This window comes from Myotis lucifugus, unplaced genomic scaffold (assembly GCF_000147115.1).
Source record: "Myotis lucifugus unplaced genomic scaffold, Myoluc2.0 scaffold_14, whole genome shotgun sequence".
Lineage (NCBI taxonomy): Eukaryota > Metazoa > Chordata > Mammalia > Chiroptera > Vespertilionidae > Myotis > Myotis lucifugus.
In genome coordinates, this window is record NW_005871062.1 from 8,934,113 (window position 1) to 8,947,425 (window position 13,313).

The following is a 13,313-nucleotide window of genomic DNA, read 5'->3' on the forward strand; positions in this document are numbered from 1 at the left end:
TTTGTGGGTGCAGAGTCCTGCCAATCAACTCACAATGCAGACAGGTCTGAACCCACCAGAGACTGGGGAGCTGCTGCTGCAGGCAGGGCCCTTGGGTGCAGTCCACATCATTGGAGCAGTTCTTCTGAACATGTACACGTGAGCTAGGCAGCAGGTGACCTCGGACACAACAGCCATCTTGACAGAGTTGGGGCCAATGTCCAGGAAGAGCATCAGCAGGTGTAAGAAGGGGTCTGCCAGTGTTTCCAGCACCCATTCAAATCCAGCTCTCACCACTTCTGAGAGACCCCATCTCCTTCCTATCAGGTTCCAGGTCTGTGGGCCCCTTCTGATTGCATAGCAATCAGTGTAGTAACAACAGTGATGGTGATAATAATTTGTGGAACAGCTATTCTGACCAGACACATGGTGCTTTATACAAAGTATCTCATTTAATGAAATAGGTCCAGAGACATAGAAGCATGGAACAGACTGTGGAATCTCAGAGGGAAGGCAGAGGTGGGTGGGTGGGTGTGTGCGAAGAGATGAACAAAGAACTAGTATGCATATGCATAACTCATGGATACAGACAATAGGGTGGTGAAGGCCTGGGCTGAGGGGTGGGGGCAGGCTAGATGGGGTCAATGGGGGGAAAAGGGGAACATATGTAATACCTTCAACAATAAAGATTTAATTTTAAGAAATGATTTTAAAAAACCACAAAGTATCTCATTTAATGCTGCAAAAGTCCTGTAAAGAAAAAGAGAGGCAATTTTATTCCCATTTTGTAGAAAACCCTGAATTTCAGAGATGTGGAAAACTTACCCAAGGTCATGAGGGTCGTTACAAATGGCAGAGCCAGAGTTCAGGGCCACCTATTCCAGTCAGGAAGACCCCTGGCCTTCTGCCCACCTGCAGCACCCCCGACACACAATACTGTGGCGCTGGCATCGCGAGGAGGATGACTCCTCCCCCACCCTTGAGTGGAAAGCGCTTTTCCGTGCCATGTTTTCACCCCAAATTCACTGCCCAAGTGTGACAGGGTGGAGCGTGCAGGAGCATGTCTGGGAGATAACCGTGGACTCTCTTCTCAAAGAACAACTGGAGACTGCTTGAATTTCCATTAGACGAGGCCAGCTCCGTATGTCCCCTGCCCCTGACTGGTCACCTAGTCAGACTCATCTGGAGGGTGGAGGGCTGGCTGGACCTTTCCTACATGGTCACTCACGAGTACTTTCCTTACTTTTTTTTTCCAGACTGTAAATATACCGTCCACGAACGCTGTGTATCCAAAAACATTCCTGGCTGTGTCAAAACGTACTCAAGAACCAAAAGGGGCAGCGAGGTTGGTGACACCTATTGCCTTGTCCTACTGCATGCCGTGTCCCAGGCTACATGTCCATCACCAGATTCCTGGGCAGGAAGGGGCTTTGGGAGCTTTACCCAGTCTCTTCTCTGCCCCGAGGACCACCCTTAAACCATCTTGTTCATCCATCAATCCATTCAGCATCTCCCTGGTCCCCACCATGTGCCAGGCACTCTGCTAAGGGGTATGCAGCTTATAAGGTGGCCTTCAGCCTGCTGGAGAACTGTGCCATCTAGTGGGAGAGAGACAGGAGCAGAAGCAAAGCATGAGGTAATGAGATGAACAGTAGCGATTGTGTGGGACGTACAGTTGAGGTACCGAGGAGGAGGCCAGGGGAGGTTTCACAAAGGAGATGGCATTTGAGTTGTACCTTGAACCTTGAACCTTGTACCTTGTACTTTGACTTCATAAGGCATCAGGTGGACCAGGCACATGGCTTATTCTGAGGTCTGTACCTGTTTGCCTGGCTGGAACAGAGGATGCTTAAAGGGCAGTGGCAGGAGCTGTGCTCTGACAATGAGATCCAGCCTGGGGAGGTCTGTGAGGCCAGCTGAGGAGTTGGGAAGGAGTTTCGTGAGGGGACATTGAAGAGCTTTGAGCATGAGATCATTGGGTTTGCAAATTAGGTTAATTGCTCTGACCATGGTGCAGGAAAGAGATCTGAGGGAGAAAACCTCTTCCAACAGTTTGGGCAAGTGGCAGTGCTGCACTGAGGGCCTGACTGGGGTGGGGTCTGCACTCACCTGCTATGCTGACGCATCCGCAGTAGCACGGTGTTGACTGTTTTGCTGAGAGTCTTCACCAGCCATGCCAGTTGTTGAGTACTTTGACTATCCAACTGGCTCGCATAAAGAGAAGATGAAGGGAGAGTTTGAGAGATAATTTGGAGGTACTACCACTAGGACTTGGTGATGGGGAGAAGAGAAGAGGTCAGGAATGGCTCCCAGGTTTCTAACTTGGCTGTTGTGGTGCCATTCATCAAATCTGGAAATGGACTCTTAAAATTAGCAGGGAAAGGACACTCTTGGGTTCCTGCATGGAAGATTCCAATGAGAAATCTGAGTCAGGAGATGCTTAGCAGGTGGGAGTGATATCCAGCCCTCCCCACAGAACTCCAAGAGAGAAGGGCGCCTCCCAGGACACACATGCATGCCCCATGAGACACCGCATGGCCTCTTGTCTACTTCTGCACCACACGCATGCACACACCTTTCCATATCCATGCTTTCACCAGGATGCATGGTACTTCTCCTGGGCTCAGGCCTAAGCCTGCACTCTGGCCACTTGCCACACACAGAGCAGAGAGAGGCCACTGAGGGGTCAGCAGGACATGATCTTCTGAGTCTCCAGGGGCAACCCAAGTCCTTCACCATCTCTTCCAATCCCAGAAGAGGATGGAGAAGGCAATGTGGTGTTGGTAGACAACCATAGATTTGGAGTCAGAAGACCTGGCTTGAGGTTCTGCTTGACCATTTTATCAGCCTTGGAACCTAGGGCCGGTCACTTAACCTCTCTGATGCCTCATTTTATTCTCCATGAAACAGAAATAATAAGAATCTCGGAGCAAATTCAATGTGACCATGTAGATGACAAATTGATTCACAAACTGGATTCTTTATATCCTCAAATAAGTGACATGTCTGCCAAAATAAGAATTTTACCAAAAACCTTTGGAAGGAGGACTATTAACTTAATTGATAAGTAATTTAAAGCTTTTATTTAATACAAACATGGATGGTGTCATGCAAATATTCCATGTGTTTTTAATAGTGTGCTTATAGCTGGCACTTCAGACTAGGTCCCTGTATACCCCCACAGTGCATACTTTCTTCCTTCTGTATCCAAAGTGCCCTTGTGGGAAATTTTGTGAAGTTCTGTAGAATTCCTAGGGGAGACAACCGAGGGTTCAGGTCCCCAGAATTTGGTGTCATGGGTCACTTTGTTCTTACAGACACACATATACATATACATTCCCATGGCTTCTAGGTTCCTGGGCTGCCCTCGCGCCATTTCCTGGCCAGGAAGCAAGTACAACCAGCTTTCCAGGAAACAGATATGAAAGCCACTGGCTGCTGACCCACACTAAGTTCTTTGGACTTCTCCTCTAACTTCCTTCTAGAGTGCTTCTCAACCTTGGCTGTACATTGTAATCACACAGGGTGCTTTAAAACCTTAATCACACAGGGTGCTTTAAAACATATTAACAACAATTCCCATCCCCAGAGACTCAAATTTAGTTGGTCTGCAGTGAGGACTGGGTATTAGAACTTGTAGGAGCTCCCCAGATGGTTCTGATGGGCTGCTGAGGCTGACAGGAAGTTACCCATCAGTGGTATCTCATTTGATCCTCCTAGAAAACATAGAGGTGGGGCTTATTATGCCATTTGTACAGATTAGGGACCTCAGAGAGGTCTAGGAACTGGCCAAAGGTCGCCCTGCTGCCAAATGGAAAAATCAATGATTCCAACCAGTTTTGTCTGTGGCCCCAGCCCTCCTGTTTCCCTGCATCACGCTGCCTTCCAGAAGAGGGCGCACATGAGCACCTCACTCTGCAAGAAGTTCTGCAAGACAGACAGATGGATTGCCAGACAAGATGCTGCTCAGAGGCTTGACTGTCAAAACACAGGAAAAATGGTTTCCAACTGCCTCTATGAACAAAATGGTGGTTAGGCAGGGAGAGAGCGTGTCAGCGTAGTGCAGCAAAGCCGCCCGGCACCCAATCAGTGCATAAACTGAACAGGAAACAACCCCTCTGGCCTCACCCCTTTGTGCACCTCCAGACACTTCTCCTCAGGCCCAGGCCCGGGGAGTGGTTCTGCAGCCTTCCCTGGCATCCTTCCCTTCCCTTCTGCAGGTGATGCAGCACGCGTGGGTGGAAGGGAACTCCTCGGTCAAGTGTGATCGGTGCCACAAAAGTATCAAGTGCTACCAGAGTGTCACCGCGTGGCACTGCGTGTGGTGCCGGAAGACGGTGGGTTGGTGCTCAGGGCAGCCCTGCTTCTTTTCAGTTGTGGTTTTTTGCTCAAGCTGCAGCCCAGGAGCAGTGGACATCCTGCCAAAGGGCATAAGCAGAGTCAGGGGGGACACCTGGGAGGCCCAGAGCCCCATTCAATGCCCTAAGTCTAACAGTGCCCAGTGAATCACAAGCTTCCCAGAGAGAAGACAGCCCCCCAGAACCAGGGGAGTGAGGGCTGCTTAAGAAGATGGCCTATCAACTATCTATGTAGCCAGGCAGCTATGACCATTAACTTCCTTCGTCCGGGTGTCACCTGGGGCCAGCGGCACCACCAGAGTTGGTGAGGAATTAGATAACCAGAATTATGTTCCTCAAGGCAACAGAGGAAGGCACACTCTTTACAGCAGCCCCATTGCCTGGGCCAGAGGCCTGGACCTGCTGCCGTTAGCCACAGCCAATGTCCACTTCCTCTCTAGACACCCAGAACCTGCCAAAGGTCACCCTGATACCACAGCTAACTCAGTGCCATGTCTTGTCCCCTTGACCAAGGCCCTTGATCAGCCTCAAAAAGGACACATCTCCAAAGTAAATCACAGAACTCTTAAGATGCAGAGGTTGTGTCAAAGGGTCTATTTCCAGCCTCTCATGAGTCTGTTCAACAATATTTCCTTCCTTCCAGTGTCTCAGAGTCTAAGGAGCAAAAATCTGAGGGAGGGGGGGCTGGAATCCACATGGGGTGCCACACTGAAGGGCCACAGACAGGCCTGCAGCTATGGATAGCACTTGGTTTCCTTTATCAGCCCACAGAAGATTTGGCAGCCCTGACTACATACCACACACACACACACACACACACACACACACACACACGCCACATATGCACACATGCCACATACACACACTCAAAACATATACAACACACCATATACACATAACACACACACACACACACATTTACAGTGGGGCCTTGACTTACGAGTTTAATTCGTTCCGTGACGGAGCTCATAACTCAAATTACTCGTATGTCAAATCAAGAAGTGAATGAGTGAGACACGTGATGCTGGGCTGATGTTGTGGCGTTCACTATGACATTCGCTGCGCCAACTAGCGGTGGGGTATCTGAAGCTGGCTTGTAACCTGAATTTTAGCTCACAACTCAAAGCAAAAAATCAGCCGAGAGACGGCTCATATTTCGAAAAACTCGTTAGTTGGGACACTCGTAAGTCAAGGCCCCACTGTAGTTATATTGCCAAAGCCAGCAGTGCAACAGGATTTGGAGAGCACTAGATAGCTTGCCTCCCCAGTAAACCTCTAAACCCCAAATTTAAAATTTCCTTGGTCTGCTTCACTCACTCTCATCTTCATTGTTTCCTCCAGTTTCACCGCAAATGTGAATTATCCACAGTGTGTGATGGTGGGGAACTCAAAGACCACATCCTACTGCCCACCTCGATCTGCCCAATTACCCAGGTAAGTGCTGCTGCCCATCAGGGATCTGATTCCCCCCCACCCTGCACACTTCACGTATGCAGCATTCAGACCTTCACCCCCCTCAGAGGGCTTCCTCAACAACTCTTGGGCTTGTGTTTTCAGTACAAGTTTAAATGAGGTCCATGCTGTGTCCACCAATTTGTGAGGGAAAACTCCCCTGACTAAAGTGGTTCCCTCTGCTGGCCCCCAGAATGCTCTGAAGTAGCCCATCCTGGAGAGCACCTGGCAGGCAGAGCACAGCTCAAGGTAGTCACCACCTGCACAGGCCAGGCCTCCCAGGCCACCCTTGTTCCTGTCAACCTCGCTCCTACATCCCAACATCTGCCCTGACGATTTCCACTTGGGTGTCTCAGCCCTATTTGGAAATGGATGCAGCAAAATTAAACTCCTTTTATCCCCATCTGCAATTGTCTCTGTCTCCTGTGTTGAAGATTCCTCTTTCAAACTAAGCACCAAACATCTTAACTGTTCCCTTCCTTCTTAAAGATGTTGCCAAGTCCTGCTAATTCCTCACATCTCATCCTTGACCAGTTAGTCTTTCTCTTTAAAAAACTGAAGGAAAACCATTTGGCTGCATCTATCAGGTTGGAAATACAAAACTCTATGACCTGATAAGTCCTGTCCTATATATTTATCTGAGAAATATGAGCATTTTTTCCACCAAAATACATGCACAAGAATGTTTGTAGTAACTTTATTGATAACAGTGAAAAACTGGAAACAAACTTAATGACAGAATCGATATCTATAAAAGCCTAAGCGACCATTACGACTGAATGGCCAGAGTGACCAGAACCACCGGTTGACCAGTCGCTATGACATGCACTGACCACCAGGGGGCAGATGCTAAATGCAGGAGCTGCCCCCTGATGGTCAGTGTGCTCCCACAGCCAACCTCCCCACCCACCAGTCAGCCACCAGTCAGCCCCAATCACCCCTGGCCGGCCAACCTCCTGTGGCCCCTCCCCCCAGCCAGGGGCGATTTGGGCTGGCCAGCCAGCCCTGATGGGGACTGGGTGAGATGGCCCAAATTGGCCCCAATCGCTGGCCAGACTGAGGAACCCCACCCATGCACGAATTCGTGCACCGGGCCTCTAATAGATAGATAAATAAATTGAGGCATATTTGTATCATGGAATACTACATGGAAAAAAAGCTATGTTTAATTGCAAAAGGGGTTGATCACAAAGAGATACTGCTGATAAAAAGAAGCTAGACTCAAAAAAGACATGTTCTGCCGGGCCGGCGTGGCTCAGTGGTTGAGCATTGACGTATGAACCAGGAGGGCATGGTTCAATTCTCGGTCAGGGCAAATGCCCATGTTGTGGGCTCAATCCCCAGTCGGGGGCATGCAGGAGGCAGCCAATCAGTGATTCTCTCTCATCATTGATGTTTCTATCTCTCTCTCCCGCTCCCTTCCTTTCTGAAATCAATAAAAATACATGTTCTATGATTCCATTTCTATGAAATTCAAAAGCCAGGCAAAACCAATAGATGTTGAGAGTCACAGCAGCATAACACCTGAAGAGGCAGCAAGGGCGGAAATTCATCTGGCTAGAGATTTAGATCTGAACATTTTACTATGTGAGAAATAAACCTCCACAAAAATAATAATCATAATTTTTAAAAACAAAGAAAAAAACACAACTAAAAAATAAATAATGTTCTCAATATGACATCATTTAGATAGTGCTAAGCTGAGAAGCCAGATCTAAGACCTTGCTTCTCAGAGCTCAAGCTTCTAAATCAACAAAGTAGATTTCTGTCAATTTTAGTGTTCCCTCTCCCCATGTCCATCCCATTCCAGAGTCTCAGTGTTAATGTCAGAGCAAATGATCACAGAGACCTCGAGAGTCCTCGAGAAACCCATAGGGGAGCATTTCTTCTTTTAGGTCCAAAGCCCCACTTTGCAACACTCCCCATTCTGTACTGGTTTTCTAATTCTCTGTTAACCATTTGTTTTTCTTCTGATTCCTTTTTCTTATATTAGACTTTTTTTTTCAAAAGATGCTTATCTTTCCTCTCTTCTCACAGGACAGGCAAGGTGGGAAGTCTGATGGTGACGCGTCAGCCAAGGGTGAACTTGTAACGCAGGTACCTCAGTATCCTGAATCTGATCATTCATCCTAAGTTGGTCCAGGGCTGTGGAAAGGAAGACAGGGTTTGGGTGCTCCTTTCTTTCCATTTCTTTACATTTACTTTCTCATCTGATCAATTATATCACACAAGACACTTTATTTCCAGCCTCTGGAATTACCTTTGACCACCACACTGTAGGCAAGTGGTGGGATGGGGGTTGGTTGAGCCCATGGCTGGCCAAATTGGCTTTATCGCCTTTTTAAGAACAAGTTGCTTTAGAAACTCCAATATGCTCATCCCCTAAAAAAAATAACAAGAGTGTCGCCTAAAAATATACAATATACAAGATTGCCACGCTGTCCAGAAAGCAATAGGCCAACATGAAGCTAATGTATCCAAAAATTCTTCTTTATCCTGAAACACATATTTAAGAACTCATTTTCACTTAGGTTCACCAATAAACACCTTATCTTTGTGCCTTCCACAGAGGTCCAGGGATTGCAGGGGAGCTACAAAGAGTACTAACTAGGAAAGAAATAGGAAATGAGGGCCTCCTCCTCTTCCTCTGAACCTTAAATTTCCTTGTTTGAAAAGGGGCACAGCAATCCCTGCACTGCCTACCCCCAGAGGTTCTCTGAGATTCAATGACAACATGCAGATTAGTGTTTTTAGAAAATTAAAGCATAAGCAATAATGATGGGGGATCTTAATGATGTGGGAAAGCTCCAGGTACCTATAAGGACAGAAAGTCAAGTGGAACAGACAGACAGACACACAATGCAGGCCTACCAGTTGTTTATAACTGGCATCCATTTGGTTAGCCTGCATCTGTACTGATTGGGCAATGCCCATGCTGTACAGGATGTTGAATATTTTGAATACCACTCCCAGAAGTAAAGATTACTCTCCAGGCTCCAAGATGCTTCACACAGACATTCACCCTAAGGCAGATGAGAATATTCCTAAAAATCATAATAATTGGTGCTGTCTCTTTCAAACAGCATGGCTCTGGGTTTGTTGCATTTTCAGCCTGGGATCTGGGAAAGTGAGCATTAGTGAATATGGAGCAGAGTTGTGTCTCTGTATCAGTGTGTCCTTTAGCTAAACCCATGAGTATTGATTGACTACTCACTCCTGTATCTGGTGTCATGAGGTCCTTGGTACAAGATTTATATATATACACACAAACACACACTGCTTTGGAGGCATTTAAGATCCAGTGGCTGTTTTTGAGACATTTACTTAAGAAAATGGAAAACAAATCAACAAAAACAAAAGAAACCTAGAAGATATTTGATGTTTCAATTGCAATAGCTTTAGTTGCTGTAACTAAGGAAAACTTCATAGAGGAAGTAGCCCTTGCACTGGGTCCTGAGGTTGCAAAGAAAGAAGTGGGCATTTCAGGGCACTGAGCAGGATAAGAAACCAGGGTGAGCAGACCCACAGGGTGGGAATGCAGGAGACACACTTTCGAGGGTAAAAGCAGTGTTTGGCCAGAACTGCAGTGAGGGTTAGAGTAATTAAGAGATAACAGTTGAATGGGGCTACACTGAAATGCTTTGGATGCCAGGTTAGGAGTTTTGGATTTTATCATTGGGTCAATGAAGTGTTATTAAAGGTTTTTGAGCAAGAGTGGCATGACTCATATGATATTCTGGGGGCAGCCGATAGGACTTACCTGAACTGGGAAATGCCTGGACAGTATGGTTGCTATGGCAGCTGCAGAGAGAAAGGGACGTTCCAGGGGAAAAATTTGGCAGAACAGGGTTTCCCTGGTTGACTGGATAAATAATAATGGCATATTTAAATTGAAGCAGGGAGCCAAGAGTGACAACCAGTTTGATGGGGAAAGAAGATAGGTCAGGTTTGGGATATGTTGACGTTTGGAGCAACCTGATGGTGAGACATCTGGTTGAAGGTACCCACTGGACAATGAGAAATGAGGAATCAGGGCTCAGGAGGAAAATTGGTGCTGGGGGAATCCGTGGTTAACTTCATGAGTGTTATTTTACTTAGGAATTTGACCAGATGGCCATACCATTGAAGGTCATTTTCAGTTGTATCCCTCACAAAATCTAATTTTGTGCTGTGGGCACAATGTCTCACCATTGTTGAATGATTTGAAGTTATGATGCCACTGTCCCATCTCTTCAAACCCTGTCACCATTCACACCACTCAAAGCCCACTCAGGCTGAAGACACTTAGCTGCTTAACCCTTCAAAAACTCAGCCAGTAGACAAAGACCTACCTCCCATCCTCCTCTCCTCCATGACTGTAACTGCTTCCTACCCACCTCTCCCAGATGCTGTCTTAGTATAAACTCTCATCTCATTCCCCCAGTTGGCTGAAACAGAGCTAATTCCTTTTTCTTTTACTTTTTAAGTACAAGATCATCCCCACCCCGGGTACCCACCCCCTGTTGGTCTTGGTGAACCCCAAGAGTGGAGGGAGACAAGGAGAAAGGTATGTTCTCTTCTTTTTCAAAATGGGTCCTTTCTTCCCCTCAGCCATGATAGAGTGGACTGAACAGAGACAGGCAGACCTGGGTTCAAATCCCAGCCCTCCTACTTAACCACTTGATGACCTGGTTCAACTGACTTAATGTCCCTAGATCCCTTCTCTGTAAATAAATAAGAATTTCTCCTCTCATAGGGTGGTTGTGAAAATTAAAACACACACAGTGCTTAGCCTAGGGCCTGTCACATGAGCCATTATTATGGCTCCCAGAGTCAGACCAAGTTGAGATGCCTGTTAACTTCCTAGTCTCTCAAGTCTTTTCTTGATTAAGAGATGTGGCAGGACTCACCGATTGGGACCTCCTGGCCTATCGAGCCCCTGAGAAAGCAGGGCACTCAGCTCATCCGTGAAAGAAATGCCCAGTCTGCTGGAAGCACTAACAGAGTGGGAGGAGAGAGGGAGAAAGGGCAAAGCAGCCCTGCCCCCAGTCCTATCAGCTCTGGGATAATGTACAGATGGCATGGGGATTTAGAATCCAGGTTAAAAATGATAAGTAGGGTTACAGAAACAACTATGAGACCCCTACCCCAGTCCAAGGGGCAGAGCATCGCTTCTGAACTGACCTGGTTAGCCTCAAGCTGAGCCTTGAAGCCAAGCTTAGGTGTGGTCATTGCCCCCAGCCCTCCCCTGCCCCAGCCCCACCTCCTGTGTTTCCTCCTGATTCCAGTATTTGGGTGGCCTTTCCATTGATGCCTTTGTATAGTCCACAAGGAGCAGTACAACCTAGAACATACAGAACATTTGAGAGAAGATCTCCATGAAGAAAAAGCATTAGGAGAATAGAAGTTCTGTTCTCTGAGTTCTTTTGCCCTGCCTTCTCTGCAAGGAGTGATACTTCTGGCATTGGGGGGTAGAGTCTTGGAGAGTGGAGAGGCCTTGAACCAGGGGGTTAGGGCATGAGAGATGCCAGCTAAAGCTGGGACTTCAGGGTCTGCAGGGTCTGCATTCAGTCTTTTCTGCAGCAGGGTTTAAGCAGGCTCTCATTCCCACCATCAATGTGCTCCAGAGGTGTTTGCCCTACTGTGGCTTCTCATAATGATATCTCCTTCTCTGCCTCTCTCTCTCTCTTTCTTTTTTTCCCCATAGAATTCTTCGGAAATTCCACTATCTGCTCAACCCCAAACAAGTTTTCAACCTGGACAATGGGGGGCCTACTCCAGGGTATGGAGATACAATTCTTACTCCTAATTTCTCCCCTTCCCCTTAAGTCTCTGAAGAGTATACCTTTATGTCACCCCCCACCTCTTTTATTTGTGTACTTGTCCTTCTTGCCCTTTCACTCATTTTCTCGTCCTTTCCTTACATCTTCCCTTCCTCCTGGAGGTACTCAGGAACTCTTGTTATGTTTTACTCTGGGAGGTAGCCTCCTGCATGTGCTATTCATTTGATTGACAGGAAGGGCGGGCTGGTACGTTATTTTAAGTTATTTGCAAGGCTGTGTGTTAGTTGGTGTCTTCATATTGAGTCATCAGGGAGGAGGAAAGAGTTTCCTTTTCACTGTCATTCAGTAGTTCTGCTGCATGTTCTGTTGTGGGTCATTTTAGGATCAAAACAATTGGTTATTCAATGAAATCACCTTTTTTCTGGATTATCCATTTTAGAGATTGTTAAGTACTCTATGACCCTTCTCCTCATTTGTCTACTGGCTCTTTCACTGCTCATTAGAGAGGGAGAGTGACAAGAGGAGGCAGTCCTTCTGCACCTTGATGAAAGGTCTGGAGGGAGAAGCAGGGCCTTGTGTTAGCACTAACATGATGAGCTGCAGGGCCCTGTAATCAGAGACCCCTCCAGCATCAGGCAGAAGGCTCTCAAAGGCTGTTCTTACCACACAGAGACTGTGCACCAGAAACAAGTGCTGGCCAGAGGCTCTCTAGGCTCCAGGTCCTCAGATCTGTGCCCGCTGGGTTGGGCTTTTCAGGACGCTTTGCCCAGCCTCCTAACCTGCCTTCTATACTGAGTCCAGCAAGCTCCTCAGAAGGGCTGCTGTAAGGACTCTAAAAGGGAATCTGTCTCTGTCTTTGTTTTGTTTTTTTTGACACAACTCTATCATTTATGGCAGTGGTAGTGCAAGACCCAGTAAAAGGGAAAAAGAAACCTGAGTGTGGATTCAGCACCTCTGCCACGATTTAAAACTAATTGTGGCTCAGTGGTCACAGTTGGATTCCCGGTCAGGGCACATGCCCAGGTTGTGGGCTCAATCCCCAGTGGGGGCGTGCAGGAGGCAGCCGATCAATGATTCTCTCTCATCATTGATGTTTTGATCTCTCTCTCCCTTTCCCTTCTTCTCTGAAATCAATAAAGAAAATTAACAACAACAAAAGAAAAACAGAGCCCACCTACGCTGTTGCAGGTGCCATCATGGTCACCATGACTGCCAATGACTGCTCCATGATGACGTGTGACTGAGCAGCAGCATATGGACACCTTTACTAGCCCATTCTCTTTGGGGACATTTTAATACTTGAATGCAGTGCTCCTGCTTAACCTCGTCTGCCCTAAATTGTTTTTGCCCTGGATGACGAGCCAAGTGACACCTTCTAGGGCTGCTGTGCTGAGTATCTCAGAGGTGTCAGTCTGTACTCAGACAGGCTGTGTAGGTGATGGAGCCTCCACTCAGAGTTCACTTTCCAGGGGAGAGGAGGGAAGGAAGGGGAAGAGAGAGTTAGTTGTACTGTTGCCAAAATAAGCAAAATATGGATTCCTCTGCACAAATAATAGAAAATAAAATGTGAGTTTGCCCACACCTGCAGCCGTGATTCAGTAAACCCAGGGATCTTCTCAGACCACCAGGTTGGGCAAGGAGGACACGTTGAGCTTCCGCTTCGCAAGTCCCACCCCAAGACGTCCACAGGTCACGTTTGCTCTGAAACAGAGGTTCTTAACCTTCCTGTGCCAGGAACCTGATTGGCAGTCTGACGAAGCCT

At 47.3% G+C, this 13,313-nt stretch overlaps 1 protein-coding gene across 3 annotated transcripts in view; it reads left to right on the forward strand.

Annotated features, from left to right (window-relative positions):
- The window catches only part of DGKG (diacylglycerol kinase gamma), a 153,834-nt gene that overhangs the window by 39,807 nt on the left and 100,714 nt on the right, over positions 1-13,313 (forward strand). The window contains exons 10-15 of one of the 3 annotated variants that reach the window (XM_023750483.1): positions 1,236-1,324; positions 4,200-4,316; positions 5,679-5,771; positions 7,827-7,886; positions 10,256-10,335; positions 11,476-11,550. In XM_023750483.1, the coding sequence (XP_023606251.1) occupies positions 1,236-1,324; positions 4,200-4,316; positions 5,679-5,771; positions 7,827-7,886; positions 10,256-10,335; positions 11,476-11,550 (514 nt within the window). The remainder of the gene's footprint in view (positions 1-1,235; positions 1,325-4,199; positions 4,317-5,678; positions 5,772-7,826; positions 7,887-10,255; positions 10,336-11,475; positions 11,551-13,313) is intronic. The other 2 variants (XM_023750484.1, XM_023750485.1) reach the window with 2 other exon arrangements.